The 18,357-nt window shown below is 44.4% G+C and overlaps 1 protein-coding gene across 1 annotated transcript in view; it reads left to right on the top strand.

Moving 5' to 3' along the window:
- The window catches only part of SCUBE3 (signal peptide, CUB domain and EGF like domain containing 3), a 1,051,867-nt gene that overhangs the window by 590,492 nt on the left and 443,018 nt on the right, over positions 1 to 18,357 (top strand). The window contains exon 17 of the mRNA XM_073575619.1: positions 3,817 to 3,978. Coding sequence (XP_073431720.1) covers positions 3,817 to 3,978 — 162 coding nt within the window. The remainder of the gene's footprint in view (positions 1 to 3,816; positions 3,979 to 18,357) is intronic.

Genomic DNA, 18,357 nt, shown 5'->3' on the forward strand with positions numbered 1-18,357 from the left:
CTTCATCTTCGTCTTAAAGTGTTGGGGGAACACCACGACTCGGTCCTGGCCGGTCATCCAGGGGTTAGGGGCACCTTGGAACTGGTATCGCGCTGCTTCTGGTGGCCAAAAATCCGGCAGGATGTGGTTTCCTACGTGACAGCTTGCATCACGTGCGCCAGGGCCAAGTCGCCCAGAACCCGTCCTGCTGGCACTCTACAGCCTCTGGGGATACCTAGTAGGCCATGGACAGAAATCTCCATGGACTTTATCACAGACTTGCCTGCCTCGGCGGGGAACACGATCATCCTGGTGGTGGTTGATCGATTTTCGAAGATGGCGCACTTTGTGTCATTGCCGTCCTTGCCCAACGCGAAGACGTTGGCTCAGGTCTTTGTGCAGGAGGTGGTCAGACTGCACGGAGTTCCATCGGACATAGTGTCTGATAAGGGTACCCAGTTTGTGGCGAAGTTTTGGAAAGCTTTTTGCTCACGATTGGGGATCAAGTTGTCTCATTCGTCGGCATTTCATCCGCAGTCAAATGGTCAAACTGAGCGCATGAACCAAAATCTGGAGCAGTATTTGCGATGTTTTGTGTCTGACAACCAAGAGGAGTGGTCGACGTTCCTTCCCTTGGCCGAGTTCGCATTAAATAATCACCGCCAAGAATCATCGGGAGAGTCTCCGTTCTTTTGTGTTTATGGGCACCATCCTCAATTTTGTACCTTGCGTCAGGGGGGCTCTGGGGGCGTCCCAGAGGAGGACCGGTTAGGAGTTCAACTATCATCGGTCTGGAGGAGTATGAAACAGTGATTGCTGAGCATGAGTGCAAGATACAAACGTGTGGCTGACTCTAGACGCGTGCCAGGTCCGGACCTGTGTGTGGGTGATTGGGTGTGGTTAGCTACTAAAAACATAAAACTCAAAATTCCATCATTGAAATTGGGTCCAAGGTTTATTGGCCCTTTTAAGATTGCTGCCATCATAAACCCGGTTGCTTATCGGTTAGAGCTTCCTGCGGTATACAAGATACACAACGTGTTTCACAGGTCTTTATTGAAAAAGGTGGTAGGCTCTGTGGACACGACGCCGATGCCACCTCCAGTCATGGTGGATGGCGATTTAGAGTTTGAAGTCTCCAAGGTGGTGGACTCTCGAGTACTGCGCCGTACTCTTCAGTATTTGGTGCACTGGCGGGGGTATGGTCCGGAGGAGAGGTCTTGGGTACCAGCCTCGGACATACATGCGGATCGGCTGGTCAGTTCCTTTCACCGCCGTCATCCGGACAAGCCGGGTCCTATGAGTCTTGAGGGCCCTGGGGTCCCTCGTAGAAGACGGGGTACTGTCATGTCGGACGCTATTCACACCACAGCGTCCGGCAGGCAGCGGTAGTTCCATCTCCGTCCACTATAGCCTCAGTGGCGCCGGTTTGATTTTACTCAGGTTATCTGGGGTTAATCTAGCTGGAAATCAGGTGGGATGTTTGGTCACGCCCACGGTCTTTAAATAGTCGTGCTGGCCTGTGGGCGTCGCCGATTATAGCTTGTGTTTTGTGCCAAGTGGTTCCGGTCTGGAGTGGAGGTGTTGGAGAGAGAAATTCATATCTGGTGTCGTATGATCCGTTGTTACCTTTTCGCCTTCCTATATTTGTGCTTTGTTTTGCCCTGTTCACATTATAGTATTGTCCTGTGTGTATGCGGCGCGGTGCAGTTTAAGTTCTCCCTGTCTGTCATTACTGTGTGGGTTTTGGTGGTTTGACAACTCACTGGGTGGAGGGTGGAGGGTTCAGCTTAGGGCTGAGCAGGAGATAAGGAGAGGCTGGAGGCTCAGGCATTTGCACCTTTAGCAAAAACCCTGAGTTGAGGGTCAGACAGGGTTTTCCCTAGTTTGAGGGACTCCGCAGGGGCCTGGGTTTTGTCAGCCTCCTTCGACCTAAGCCTCGCATAACACCAAATTGTGAGGAAGCATGAGCAATCTCAAGGCTACAAGTCCATCTCCAAAGACCTGAATGTTCCTGTGTCTACCGTGCGCAGTGTCATCAAGAAGTTTAAAGCCCATGGCACTGTGGCTAACTTCCCTAGATGTGAACGGAAAAGAAAAATTGACAAGAGATTTCAACGCAAGATTGCGCGGATGTTGGCTAAAGAACCTCGACTAACATCCAAACGAGTTCAAGCTGCCCTGCAGTCCGAGGGTAAAACAGTGTCAACCCATACTATCCGTCGGCTTCTGAATGAAATGAAAAGGGACTGTATGGTAGGAGACCAAGGAAGACCCCACTTCTTACCCCGAGACATAAAAAAGCCAGGCTGGAGTTTGCCAAAACTTACCTGAAAAAGCCTAAAACGTTTTGGAAGAATGTTCTCTGGTCAGATGAGACAAAAGTAGAGCTTTTTGGGCAAAGGCATCAAGATAGAGTTTACAGGAGAAAAAAAGAGGCATTCAAAGAAAAGAACACGGTCCCTACAGTCAAACATGGCGGAGGTTCCCTGATGTTTTGGGGTTGCTTTGCTGCCTCTGGCACTGGACTGCTTGACCGTGTGCATGGCATTATGAAGTCTAAAGACTACCAACAAATTTTGCAGCATAATGTAGGGCCCAGTGTGAGAAAGCTGGGTCTCCCTCAGAGGTCATGGGTCTTCCAGCAGGACAATGACCCAAAACACACTTCAAAAAGCACTAGAAAATGGTTTGAGAGAAAGCACTGGAGACTTCTAAGGTGGCCAGCAATGATTCCAGACCTGAATCCCATACAACACCTGTGGAGAGATCTAAAAATGGCAGTTTGGAGAAGGCACCCTTCAAATATCAGGGACCTGAAGCAGTTTGCCAAAAAAGAATGGTCTAAAATTCCAGCAGAGCATTGTAAGAAACTCATTGATGGTTACCGGAAGCAGTTGGTTGCAGTTATTTTGGCTAAAGGTTGTCCAACTAAGTATTAGCCTGAGGGTGCCAATTGTCTGGCCCATTTTTGGAGTTTTGTGTGAAATTATCAATGTTTTGTTTTTTGCTTCATTCTCTTTTGTGTTTTTTCATTTAAGACAAATTAAATGAAGATAATAATACCAAAGAATTTGTGTTTGCAATCATTTTCAGGAAGAAACTGAGTATTATCTGACAGAATTGCAGGGGTGTCAGTACTTTTGGCCACAACTGTAAGATACGGCCACTGTCTTTTAAGACTTATCTACAGCATTCTATACTGCTGTATATAAGCCCCCAATCCGACCTGAAAGATAAGAAAAATAAGTTTTTATTATACTCACCCGGGGGGGCACTCCGGTCCGTTGGGTGTTGCAGGTCTGGGTTCGGTGCCTCCCATCTGCTTGCTTCATGACTGCCCGCCACTCCTGTACAGGCATAATTATCTGCCCTGTAGAGGGCAGAGCAAAGTACTGCAGTGCGCAGGCGCTTGGCCTCTCTGACCATTCCTGGCGCCTGCGCACTGAACTACTTTGTTCTGCCCTCAACAGGACAGATAAGTACGCCTGTGCAGGAGCGCGATGCCGGGAAGCCATGAAGCAAGCAGGAGGGCGGCAATCATAAGAAGATGGGAGGCACCAGACCGAAACCTGCAACACCCATTGGACCAGACCGCCCCCTTGGTGAGTATAATAAGACTTATTTTTCTAATCTTTCAGATCGGATCGGGGGCTTATCTCTACAGCATTATAGAATGCTGTAGATAAGCCCTGAAAGGCAGTGGCGGTATCTTATGTCGACCAAAACTGCTGACAGGTTCGCTTTAAAGGGAATTTATAATAAAGTTAATAACTTTGGCATTCTGTTGTGTTACTTTACAATTATTTTACATTAACTTGTCTACCTGTATCCCAGCCAGCTGTGTTCCTGGCACATACTACCATGGTCAAATGGATCAATGTCAACCATGTCCCCAAGGTACCTACCAAGACAAAGAGGGACAATTGTTATGTGACCTGTGCCCTGGAGCTGAAGCTACAGGACCATCAGGAGCTACCAGCATATTAGCTTGTGGAGGTAAGATTAAAGATAATGTTATATGAATGATCAAATCACAAGTTACTGTATTAAAAGCATTATTTGACCATTTAACATAATGAGATATATTAATCAAGCAAATTTGTACCATATTTATTATGCCTTGGACCAGGCTCGGAATGGCCCATAGGGTAACAGGGGAATCCCCCGGTGGGCCTCTGTGAAAATCTGGGACCCCAACCCCACTGCATGGGCAGTACTTGGCATAGTCCACTTGATTCACTCTACAAAAATAAACAGCATCTCATTAATTAACTCCTTTACTTCCAAGGGTGGTTTGCACGTTAATGACCGGGCCAATTTTTACAATTCTGACCACTGTCTCATTATGCGGTAATAACGCTTCCATGGATCCTGGTGATTCTGACAATGTTTTCTTGTGACATATTGTACATCATGTTAGTGGTAAAATTTCATTCATATAACTTGGGTTTATTTGTGAAAAAAATGGAAATTTGGCAAAAATTTTGAAAATTTCGCAATTTTCCAACTTGGCATTTTTATGTCCTTAAATCACAGAGATATAGCACGCAAAAAACTTAATGAGTAACATTTCCCACATGTTTACTTTACATCAGTACAATTTTGGAACCAAAATTTTTTTGTTACGAAGTTATGAGTTATAAGGCATCCCTTTTGATAAAGCCAGAAGCGAAACGCGCGTCAGGGGTGACACGTGGGTCCAGAGCAACTAGGCACCATACTATATGGGTAAGCACTTGGGAGTAATTGTTTATTTATTTATTTATTTTTCTTTGGCACTATTGTTGGTAGCGCACTGTGGGCTGGTCCCTGTACACATGTAAAGCCATTTTTTTTTAAATTTTTCAATCTTATAATTTTTTATTATTCATTTTTTATTTTTTCATTTATGGTCACTGGTAGTTGTTGCAACACTGAATTTATATATATATATATATATATATATATATATTTTTTTTTTTTTTTTGTACCATTATAGATATCAGTTGCCTGTACAATTGCTCTGGGCATTATTACATTATCTAGGTTTATATGGAATTTGTATTTTAATTATTGCATATATGTATTTGTAAAAATTTTGAAAATTTTGCAATTTTCCAACTTGGAATTTTTATGTCCTTAAATCACAGAGATATAGCACACAAAAAACTTAATGAGTAACATTTCCCACATGTTTACTTTACATCAGCACAATTTTGGAACCAAAATTTTTTTGTTACGAAGTTATAAGGGTTAAAATTTGACCAGCGATTTCTCATTTTTACAACACCATTTTATTTTTAGGGACCACATCACATTTGAAGTCACATTGAGGGGTCTCTGGTCTCTGTGATAGAAAATATCCAAAAGGGACACCATTCTAAAAACTTCACCCCTCAAGGTGCTCAAAACCACATTCAAGAAGTTTATTAACCCTTCAGGTGCTTCACAGGAATTTTTTTTTGAATGTTTACAAAAAAATGAACATTTAACTTTTTTTTCACAAAAAAAATTACTTCAGGTCCATTTTTTTTATTTTACCAAGGGTAACAGGAGAAATTGGAATGCAAAAGGTATTGTGCAATTTGTCCTGAGTACGCTGATACCTGATATGTGGGGGAACCACTGTTTTGGTGCATGGCAGAGCTCGTAAGGGAACGAGCACCGTTTGACTTTTTCAACTCAAACTTGGCTGGAATTGAGATCGGGTGTCACGTTTGGAGAGCCCCTGATGTGCCTAAACAGTAGAAACCCCCCATAAATGACACCATTTTGGAAACTAGACCCCCCCAAGAAACTTATCTAGATGTGTGGTGGGAACTTTGAACCTCCATGGGCTTCACATAAGTTTATAACGTACAGCCGTAAAATTAAACAATCATATTTTTTCCATTATCTTTTCAACCCCAATTTTTATTTTCCCAAGGGAAACAGGACACCAAAGTTATTGTGCAATTTGTCCTGAGTACACTAATACTGTTACAGTTCAGCAGTAAGCACAGGACTAGGGTAGAAGGGGGAAAACAGACCCTGCACTTCGGCTAGGCTGATACCCTACGATGGAGTGGGCGACCCATTCCTGCGAATAGACCCACAGACGATCCTAGGTTAGTCTCAAGCGAAGACCTATAGAAAGGGGGAAGGGGGTCCCTGAAAGATCTAAGGACTCGGTACAAAAACGGGTCACCTCCTAATAGAAAACAAAGAGAGGGCTGCAGAAACAAACTGAAAACAGAAACAAAGACTAGCAGAACCAGAGATCCCAGCACTGCACTAATTAAACACACAGAAGGAAAAGCAAAGCTCGAAGCCAGAACTCAAGCTGATTAACACTGTTGTCCAGGAAGGAGTGGGAGACAGGTGCAGGTTAATAAAGGGTGATACAATCACCTGACCCAAGACAAACCCAGCATCAGAGGAAAAAGACCAGCAGCCAGAACACTAAAAGAAAATGGCTGATAGTCACAAACTAAACAGATTCTTACAGTAATTCCCCTTTAATGAGGATCCCCCAGATCCTCTAAGCCGGGCCTTATTCAGAAATCTCCTCTGAAAAGCCATAATTAATCTTGAGGTGAGATGTCCACAGCTTTCACCCAGGAATTGTCCTAGGGACCGAAACCCTTCCAGGACACCAGATACTGTAAGCCTCCTCTGTGCCACCTGGAATCAAGAATGCGTGAAATCTCAAACTCGCAGTCCTTATCAATTGGAGGAGCAGACGGCATAGCCACCTTATCAGGCGTGTCAACTTTCTTCAGCAAAGCTACATGAAAAACTGAATTAATTTTCCTTGACGAAGGAATGTCCAATCTGACCGCTGCCGAGTTGTCAATCTGATCCACTTTGAAGGGTCCTACAAACTTAGGCCCCAACTTTTTAGAAGGGATCTTTAAATGCAGATCCCTAGAGGACAGCCAAACCATGTCCCCAACAATAAAGCTTGTCTCCCCTCTTCTCTTGTCGAAATATTTCTTAGACCATAATAACAGGGTCTGTACCACAGGAGTGGCGTATAGCAAATGTGGTGCCAATATTCAAAAAGGGGACAAAAACTGAACTTGGAAATATAGGCCAGTAATCATGGAGCGTTTTCTAAGAGATACTATACTGGAGTATCTGAAGAATAACCTCATGACCCAATATCAACATGGGTTTACGAGGGACCGTTCCTGTCAGACTAATCTGCTAAGCTTTTATGAAGAGGTAAGTTCCAGACTGGACCAAGGGAATGCAGTGGACTTGGTGTACATAGACTTTTCAAAAGCTTTTGATATGGTGCCACACAAAAGGTTGATACATAATATGAGTGTTTTGTACTAATGATTTTACTAAAGTTAAAATTAACCCCTTCCTGACATCCGACGTACTATCCCGTCCACGGTACCCGGGCCCGTATGACCGTGGACGGGATAGTACGTCTACCGCGATCAGCGGCGCCCACGTGGTGAGCGCCGCTGATCGCGGCCGGGTGTCAGCTGATTATCACAGCTGACACCCGGCACAATGTGTCAGTGGCTGTCACGGACCGCCCCCGACACGTTAACCCCTTGCACACCGCGATCAAACACGATCGCGGTGTACCGGGGGTTAAAGGGAAGCATCGGCAGGGAGGGGGCTCCCTCCGTGCTTCCCTGAGCCCCCCACGGCAGCGCAATGTGCAGCGCTGCTGCGGGGGGCTCCTTTCCTCCAGGCCCCCGAATCCAAGATGGCGACGGGGGCCTTCGGGGGCCTGAGGAAGCTGGCTTCCTCAGTGCCTGCAAAGCGCAGGCATGAGGAAGCCTTCTGCAGTGCCTGTGTCAGATCGCTGATCTGTCACAGTGATCTGTGATGTGACAGATCAGCGATCTGTCACAGGACAGTGATGTCCCACCTGGGACTATTTAATCAAGTAAAAAAAAAATAAAAAAAAGTGTAAAAATAATTAAAAAAAAATCGCCAAATATATTAGAAAAAAAAAAAAAATATTCCCCCAATAAATCCATTTTTTGGAAATAATAAAAAAAACAAACAATAAAAGTACACATATTAGGTATCGCCGCGTCCGTAACGACCCGCCCTATAAAACTGTCCCATTAGTTAACCCCTTTAGCAAACCCCTTAAAAAATACAAATAAAAAACGAAGCAAAAAATAATGATTTATTATCATACCGCCAAACAAAAAGTGTAATAACGCGCGATCAAAAAGACGCATATAAATATCCATGGTACCGCTGAAAACGTCATCTTGTCCCGCAAAAAACGAGCCACCACACAGCATCATCAGTGAAAAAATAAAAAAGTTATAGCTCGCTGAATAAAGTGATGCAAAAATAATTATTTTTTATATAAAATAGTTTTCATTGCATAAAACCGACAAAAACATAAAAAAAGACCTAAATGAGGTATCGCTGTAACCGTACTGACGTGAAGAATAAAACCTCTTTATCAATTTTACCGCACACGGAACGGTGTAAACGCACCCCCCCCAAAAGAAATTCATGAAACGCTGGTTTTTGTTCATTCTGCGTCCCAAAAATCGGAATAAAAAGCGATCAAAAAATTCCACGTGCCCGAAAATGGTACCAATAAAAACGTCAACTCGTCCCGCAAAAAATAAGCCCTCAAATGACTCGGTGGGTCAAAATACGGAAAAATTATAGCTCTCAATATGTGGTGATGCAAAAACTATTTTTACAATAAAAAGCGTCTTTTAGCGTGCGACAGCCGCCAAACATAAAAACCGCCATAAATAGTAAATCAAACCCCACGTTATCACCCCCTTAGTTAGGGAAAAATAATAAAATAAAAAAATGTATTTATTTCCATTTTTCCATTAGGGTTAGGGTTAGGGTTAGGGCTAGGGCTGTGTTGGGGTAGGGTTAGGGCTAGGGCTAGGGCTAGGGCTAGGGTTAGGGCTAGGGTTAGGGTTAGGGGCGTGTTGGGGTTCGGGTTGGAGTTAGAATTGGGGGTTTCCACTGCTTGGGCACATCAGGGGCTCTCCAAATGCAACATGGCGTCTGATCTCAATTCCAGCCAATTCTGAGTTGAAAAAGTCAAATGGTGCTCCTTCCCTTCCAAGCTCTGCTATGCGCCCAAACAGTGTTTTACCCCCACATGTAGGGTATCAGCCTACTCAGGACAAATTGCAAAACAATTTTTGGGGTCCAATTTCTCCTGTTACCCTTAGGAAAATAAAAAATTGGGGGCAAAAATATCATTTTTGTGGAAAAACATGATTTTTTTATTTTCACGTCCGAGTGTTATAAACTTCTGTGAAGCACTTGGGGGTTCAAAGTGCTCACCACACATCTAGATAAGTTCCGTGGGGGGTCTAGTGTCCAAAATGGGGTCACTTGTGGGGAGTTTCAATAGTTTAGGTACATCAGGGGCTCTCCAAACGCACATGACACCCACAGACCATTCCATCAAAGTCTGCATTCCAAAACGTCACTGCTTCCCTTCCGAGCCCCGACGTGTGTCCATACAGTAGTTTTCTCCCACATTTGGGGTGTCAGCGTACTCAGGACAAATTGGACAACAACTTTTGGGGGTCCAATTTCTCCTGTTACCCTTGGGAAAATGAAAAAATTGGGGACTAATTGATCATGTTTGTGGAAAAAAATACGATTTTTTTATTTTCATGCCCGGGCATTATAAACTTCTGTGAAGCCCTTGGGGGTTCAAAGCGCTCACCACACATCTAGATAAGTTCCTTAGGGGGTCTCGTTTCCAAAATGGGGTCACTTGTGGGGGTTTCCACTGTTTAGGTACATTAGGGGCTCTCCAAAGGCAACATGACACCCACAGACCATTCCATCAAAGTCTGCATTCCAAAACGTCACTACTTCCCTTCCGAGCCCTGACATGTGTCCATACAGTAGTTTTATCCCACATATGGGGTGTCAGCGTACTCAGGACACATTGGACAACAACTTTTGTGGTTCAATTTCTCCTGTTACCCTTGGGAAAATAAAAAAAATTGGGGACTAATTGGTCATGTTTGTTGAAAAAATACGATTTTTTTATTTTCACGCCCTGGCATTATAAACTTCTGTGAAGCCCTTGGGGGTTCAAAGTGCTCACCACACTTCTAGATAAGTTCCTTGGGGGGTCTAGTTTACAAAATGGTGTCATTTGTGGGGGGTTTCCATTGTTTAGGTACATTAGGGGCTCTCCAAAGGCAACATGACACCCGCAGACCATTCCATCAAAGTCTGCATTCCAAAACGTCACTACTTCCCTTCCGAGCCCCGACGTGTGCCCATACAGTAGTTTTCTCCCACATATGGGGTATCAGCATACTCAGGACAAATTGGACAACAACTTTTAGGGTCCAATTTCTCCTGGTACCCTTGGGAAAATAAAAAAATGGTGACTAAAAGATCATGTTTGTGGAAAAAATACGAATTTTTTATTTTCACGCCCGGGCATTGTAAACTTCTGTGAAGCACTGGGGGGTTCAAAGTGCTCACCACACATCTAGATAAGTTCCTTGCGGGGTCTAGTTTACAAAATGGTGTCATTTGTGGGGGGGTTTCCACTGTTTAGGTACATTAGGGGCTCTCCAAAGGCAACATGACACCCGCAGACCATTCCATCAAAGTCTGCATTCCAAAACGTCACTACTTCCCTTCTGAGCCCTGACGTGTGCCCATACAGTAGTTTTCTCCCATGTATGGGGTATCAGCATACTCAGGACAAATTGGACAACAACTTTTCGGGTCCAATTTCTCCTGGTACCCTTGGGAAAATAAAAAAAATGGTGACTAAAAGATCATGTTTGTGGAAAAAATACGAATTTTTTATTTTCGCGCCTGGGCGTTGTAAACTTCTGTGAAGCACTGGGGGGTCAAAGTGCTCACCACACATCTAGATAAGTTCCTTAGGGGGTCTAGTTTCCAAAATGGTGTCATTTGTGGGGGGGTTCCACTGTTTTGGTACATCAGGAGTTTTCCAAACGCAACATGGTGTCCGATCTCAATTCCAGCCAAAAACGTCAAATGGCGCTGCTTCCCTTCCGAGCTCTGCCATGCGCCCAAATAGTGGTTTACCCCCACATGTGGGGTATCAGCGTACTCAGGACAAATTGCACAATAACTTTTAGGGTCCTGTTACCCTTGGAAAAATAAGAATTGAGGGTGAAAAGATCATTTTTGTGGAAAAAATATGATTTTTTAATTGTATGGCTTTATGTTATAAACTTCTGTGAAGCCCATGGGGGTTCAAAGTTCTCACCACACATCTAGATAAGTTCCTTAGGGGGTCTAGTTTCCAAAATGGTGTCATTTGTGGGGGGTTTCCACTGTTTTGGTACATCAGGAGTTTTCCAAACGCGACATGGTGTCCGATCTCAATTCCAGCTAAAAACGTCAAATGGCGCTGCTTCCCTTCCGAGCTCTGCCATGCGCCCAAATAGTGGTTTACCCCCACATGTGGGGTATCAGCATACTCAGGACAAATTGCACAATAACTTTTAGGGTCCTGTTACCCTTGGAAAAATAAGAATTGAGGGTGAAAAGATCATTTTTGTGGAAAAAATATGATTTTTTAATTGTATGGCTTTATGTTATAAACTTCTGTGAAGCCCATGGGGGTTCAAAGTTCTCACCACACATCTAGATAAGTTCCTTAGGGGGTCTAGTTTCCAAAATGGTGTCATTTGTGGGGGGTTTCCACTGTTTTTGTACATCAGGGGTTTTCCAAACGCGACATGGTGTCCGATCTCAATTCCAGCCAAAAACGTCAAATGGCACTGCTTCCCTTCCGAGCTCTGCCATGCGCCCAAATAGTGGTTTATCCCCACATGTGGGGTATCAGCGTACTCAGGACAAATTGCACAATAACTTTTAGGGTCCTGTTACCCTTGGGAAAATAAAAATTGGGGTGAAAAGATCATTTTTGTGGAAAAAATATGATTTTTTAATTGTACCGCTGTACGTTATAAACTTCTGTAAAGCCCTTGTGGGTTCAAAGTTCTCACCACATATCTAGATAAGTTCCTTGGGGGGTCTAGTTTCCAAAATGGGGTCACTTGTAGGGGGTTTCCACTGTTTAGGTACATCAGGGACTCTCCAAACGTGACATGGCGTCCAATCTGAATTCCAGCCAATTTTGCATTGAAAAAGTCAAACGGCGCTCCTTCCATTCTGAGCTCTGCCATGCGCCGAAACAGTCGTTCCCCCCCACATATCAGGTATCTGCGTACTCTGGACAAATTGCACAATAACTTTTGCAGTCCAATTTCTCCTGTTACCCTTGGTAAAATAAAAAAAATTGAACCTGAAGTATTTTTTTTATGAAAAAAAGTTAGATGTTCATTTTTTTTTAAATATTCAAAAAAATTCCTGTGACGCACCTAAAGGGTTAATAAACTTCTTGAATGTGGTTTTGAGCACCTTAAGGGGTGCAGTTTTTAGAATGGTGTCACTTTTGGGTATTTTCTATCATATAGACCCCTCAAAGTGGCTTCAAATGTGATGTGGTCCTAAAAATAAAATGGTGTTGTAAAAATGAGAAATCGCTAATCAACTTTTAACCCTTATAACTTCCTAACAAAAAAAAATTTTGGTTCCAAAATTGTGCTGATGTAAAGTAAACATGTGGGAAATGTTAGTTATCAAGTTTTTTGTGTGCCGTATCTCTGTGATTTAAGGGCAAAAAAATTCAAAGTTGGAAAATTGCGAAATTTTCAAAATTTTCGTCAAATTTCCGTTTTTCTCACAAATAAACGCAAGTTATTTGAATGAAATTTTACCACTAACATGAAGTACAATATGTCACGAGAAAACAATGTCAGAATCACCGGGATCCATGGAAGCGTTCCAGAGTTATGACCTCATAAAGGTACAGTGGTCAGAATTGTAAAAATTGACCCGGTCATGAACGTGCAAACCACCCTTGGGGGTGAAGGGGTTAAAATCATTTTATCCTTGAGCTGGATTTCCCCATTTTTTGGAACATAATATGAGAACAATGGGGATAGGGGAAATATGTGTAGGTGGGTTAAGAGCTGGCTCAGGGATAGGAAACAAAGGGTGGTTATTAATGGAGCACATTCGGACAGGGTCACGGTTAGCAGTGGGGTACCACAGGGGTCAGTATTGGGCCTGCTTCTTTTTAACATATTTATTAATGACCTTGTAGGGGGCATATAGAGTAGAATTTCAATATTTGCAGATGACACTAAACTCTGCAGGGTAATCAATATAGAGGAGGACAATTTTATATTACAGGAGGATTTATGTAAACTAGAAGCTTGGGCTGATAAATGGCAAATGAGCTTTAATGGGGATCAAGGTAAGGTCATGCTCTTTGGTAGAACAAACAAGATGTATAATTATGTGCTTAATTGTAAAACACTGGGCAAAACTGTCACTGAAAAAGACCTGAGTGTATGGGTGGACGACAAACTCACATTTAGTGGCCAGTGTCAGGCAGCTGCTGCAAAGGCAATTAAAATAATGGGATGAATTAAAAGAAGCATAGATGCTCATGAGGAGAACATAATTTTACCTCTATATAAGTGACTAGTGCGACCACACTTAGAATACTGCATACAGTTCTGGTCTCCAGTGTATAAGAAAGACATAGCTGAACTGGGGCGGGTGCAGAGAAGAGCGACCAAGGTTATTAGGGAACTGGGGGCTCTGCAATACCAAGACAGATTATAACACTTGGAGCTATTGAGGTTGGAAAATCGAAGGCTTAGGGGTGATCTTATTACAATGTATAAATATATGCGGGGACAGTACAAAGACCTTTCTAGTGATCTTTTTACTCTTAGACCTGTGACGGGGACAAGGGGGCACCCTCTACTTTTGGAGGAAAGAAGGGTTAAGCATACTCACAGATGTGGATTCTTTACTGTAAGAGCAGTGAGACTATGGAACTCTCTGCCATATGATGTTGTAATAAGTGATTCCCTACTAAAATTTAAGAGGGGACTGGATGCCTTTCTTGAAAAGTATAATATTACAGGGTATATACACTAGTTTCCTTACTATTGCGTTGATCCAGGGAGCTAGTCTGATTGCCGTATGTGGAGTCGGGAAAAATTTTTTTTCCCCAATGTGAAGCTTACTGTTTGCCACATAGGTTTTTTTGCCTTCCTCTGGATCAACATGTTAGGGCAAGTTAGGATAGAATATAGGTTATAGGTTGAACTAGATGGACTTAAAGTCTTCCTTCAACCTTAATAATTATATTACTATGTTACTATTAGCCTGATTCAGATTACGGTCCAAACCCTTTCCAAATTTCCAGAAAAACTCTCCTCCTCAGGCACCGCCGCCCCAATCTTAGAAAAAGGACCGAAAGATGGATGCTTCCCAGCACAACAAAAGATAGGAGAACACTCAGCTGAAGAAGACGTATGATTATTTAGAGCAAACTCAGCTAATGGTAGATATTCCGACCACATCTCCTGATAATCTGCTGCAAAACATCTCAAAAACTGCTCAATGTCCTGGTTCTTCCTCTCGGTCTGTCCATTGGGCTCCGGATGATAACCCGACGAAAATGACAAATGAACCTTAAGTCTGTCACAAAAGGCATGCCAAAATCGAGCCACAAAATGTGGTCCCCCTATTGGAGACAATGTCCGTGGGAACACCATGGAGTCTGACAATCTCTTTCACAAATGCCCTGGCAAGCGTCTTAGCGCAGGGTAATTTATTGAATGGGACCAGATGACTCATCTTACTAAACCGGTCCACTACAACCCAGATGACAGAAAAGCACTCAGAGACCAGCAGGTCGGTGATAAAATCCATTGCAAGATGCATCCATGGGGAACTAGGAACCTCTAATGGGCACAGCCACCCTGCCACTGGAGCAAGAGAAGCCTTAGACCTAGCGCGCATGGTACACTGACGCACCCACTTGACGATTTCTCTTAGCCACCCCGGCCACCAGAAACTCCGACCGATTGATTTTCTAGTTTCGGCAATCCCTGGATGACCCGACAAACGAGACTCATGACATTCCGTAAACAAAGCTCTCCTCAGGGCTTTAGGCACAAATAATTTCCCATGTGGAGCCAGATCCTGGGCTTTAAGAATGCTATTTTCCAACTCAGAACCTAATGCTGCCACCACCACCCCTCTCTGCAGAATAGATTCCTCCTTTTCAGCATTAACCGCTGGGGAGAAACTTTGAGACAAAGCATCAGCTTTAATATTCTTTGTCCCAGGGATATATGTCACAGAGAAATGGAACTGGGCAAAAAACAATGCCCACCTAGCTTGACGAGCATACAAATGTTTAGCAGCATCCAGATAGATCAGATTCTTGTAATCAGTAAAGACTTGTGTAGGATGTCTAGCGCCGTCCAAAAAATGTCACCAATGCTCAAACACAAGCCTTAATAGCCAGCAATTCTTGGTTCCCAACATCATTGTTGAGCTCCACCTCCGAAAATTTTTTGGGACAGAGCGCACAGGGATGTACCCCAACCTCTCCCTCCTGTGAAAGAACAGCCTCCACTCCTACTGATGAGTCTGGATCAAAACAGGAGCAGAGCTAAACTTCTCCTTGAGATGCTCAAAGGCATTAACAGCCTCAGGGGACCATTGGACAGTATTGGAACCCTTCTTAGTCAGATCAGTAAGGGGTTTAGCAATAACAGAAAAATTCTTGAATTTTCTATAATAACTAGCAAACCCCAAGAATCTCTGAATTGACTTCAAGCATTCAGGTCTAGGCCACTCCAATACCGCCTGAACCTTCACCGGGTCCATCTCAAACCCATCACTGGAAATAATGAACCCCAAAAAGCTAATTTTCTGTACAGCAAACTTGCATTTCTCCAGTTTAGCAAAGAGTGTGTTTTCTCTTAGAATCTGCAGAACCTCGCGGACTCTCTGTCAATGCGACTCCAGATCGGGTGAATAGATCAAAATATCATCCAAATAAACAATAACACTCCTACCGATCAACGGTCTCAGAATGTCGTTGATGAAATTTTGAAAGAACGCCGCAGCATTTGTAAGGCCGAAAGTCATTACTAGACACTCAAAATGACCTTCTAGGGTATTAAAGGCTGCTTTCCATTCATCACCTTCTTTAATCCGCAGCAAATTTTATGCCCTACGGAGATCAATCTTGGAGAACCACTTGGCTCCAACTAATTGGTTAAACAAATCCGGAATTAGTGGAAAGGGGTAAGGATTGCGCACAGTGATCTTATTAATCTCCCTGAAATCCAGACATGCCTAAGACCCTCATCCAACTGTCCAACACCTGCACCCCACACCACAAAGTAGTGTAGCAAAGCACCTTCAGCGGCTCTCTGCTTGGAGTATAGCAAAGCATCCAGTGGTGGCTCCCTGCTTGGAACACGAAACGTGCTGGGAGGTGGGTGGAGTTAGTTTACATTACAAGGAGAGGGAAGAGTTTAGGATTAGTAGTCAGTTGGTTACGGAGTTGGAGAGAAGAAAATCCCCGGAGAGAGGGTTGGATGGATGGTGGTGCTGCAGCAGATCCCAGTGACCTGGGTCTGCTGGCACGGGAAGGGAAGGGAAGAGAGAGAGCAACATAGACTGAAAGCCTGATTCTCCATAGAAAGCAAGATTAGTATGGAACGTGAAGAGTAAAAGAGAACAGAGGACGTGGGTTAGAAGAGAACCCTTCCTAGAAGTTCTAAGCGCAAGGCCGGGGCCCGGTCCCTGAGGTTGTATGGATACTAATGGTCCTGCAGCAGACACCGGAGGAATAGAAGTAGTGACCACTTTATTCCCACATAAGACTTGGGGCACAACAGCAACTGGATGGTGAGCCGGGACTTAGTAGCAAGGAGTCCCCGAAGCAGGCTACAGCTGTCTGCCGTACAAGTAGAGTTCATAAGAACATCGGACAAGAGGCACTCCAGTGTAACTCAGTACTAGGAGTACTTCACCTAAAGGCACTATAAGAGGAGACGTTCAGAAAGGCACATATGTTGGTGGAGTGTTGGAAAGCAGTATTCCGTCTTGCCTGGAGGTTGACTGAGTCCCTGACCCGGAGGACACTGCAAGGAGGCAGGCACCTGTTTGTATAACAGACTGTGAGTAAAGCTTTGGAACTACATGCCCTGGTGTCCTCCACTTATTCCCTGTGCCAACCAGTCCAGCACTGCTACCCTCTCTGCGCCTGACACTACACCATCTATGTGTCAGTTCACCTACACTGCCCTGGGACTACAGCCCTGCCTGTGGAGGGCTATAACATCACTGCTGCACCACACCAGCTGTCCCAGAGGATCTGCATGCAACGTCGGCTTAACATCTTCCTTGCCGAACACCACAGGTGGCATCACAAATCACTTATAAACTTTCACCACCACAAGCACACTGAAACAACTCCCTTTTACAATGGGCACCCAGGGCCACAGGCCGGGTCCCAGCTGCCGTGACATCTCCCTTTGAAGCTCAACGGGCCCGGTACCGAGTACCCCACAGCCATGGAGGGCGACCCATTTTTACTCGAGTTTTTTATTTTTTTTTACTTTGTCCCAGGTGGGGACATCACTGTCTAGTGTCACTTTGCACAGTGCTGTGTCAGATCAGCGATCTGACAGGCACTACAGAGGCTTTCTCAGTGCCTGCTCTCAGCAGGCACTGAAGAAGCCACCTCCCTGCAGGACCCCGAAGGCCCTCACGGCCATATTGGATCCGGGGCCCTGTGAGATTCTTCCCTGTGCCCCCGGTGCACTGCGATCATGTTTGATCGCTGTGTTCTGGGGGCGGTCCGTGACTGCCCCTGGCACATAGTGCCTGGTGTCAGCTGTGATAATCAGCTGACACCTGTCCACGATCAGCAGCACTCCCCTCGGGAGCGCCACTGATCGCATGTGACGTACTATTCCGTCCATGGGACTTAGGTCCCAGTTCACATGGACGGAATAGTACATCCAATATAGGAAAGGGGTTAACCAAACTACTCAGTTTATTATTATATAGAGATATAGGTAACTTTGTGAAGAAGGTTAGTGTAATATTTGTATGCATGTGAAAAGTGGCCCCCCTTGTAAGGCATCGAGTTTCTCCCACTGTACAGGGGGAGTCTTAAGCCATGTCCTCTGCGGTCTCCCATTCTTCTGCAGCCGCAGAGGTTCCTGCTCAGCGGAGACGTCAGTCCCAACGTCTTGCCCAGGCTAATGCTAGGCGCCTGGTTGCTCCTCCAGGCTCAGCTATTCTACCATGCATGAGTCAGTGGAAAGCAGAAATTCCTGGGACTAAGTCCTGCTTTTCTCCTATTGACCATGCTTGTGGGATGACCTCTCATTGGAGGTCAGAGGTCACATGCTCAGGTCCTGTTGCTGCTCTGATTGGACCACCAGGAAGGTTCTGGAAGCCTGCAACTATAAAAGCTTAGCATGGCCGCCCGGCCATGCGCTAATATAGAGAAAGATATAGACCATGTGGAGTGGGTGTTGT

Source organism: Dendrobates tinctorius, unplaced genomic scaffold (assembly GCF_039654945.1).
Source record: "Dendrobates tinctorius isolate UK_male_01 unplaced genomic scaffold, ASM3965494v1 ptg000045l, whole genome shotgun sequence".
Classification (NCBI taxonomy): Eukaryota; Metazoa; Chordata; class Amphibia; order Anura; family Dendrobatidae; genus Dendrobates; species Dendrobates tinctorius.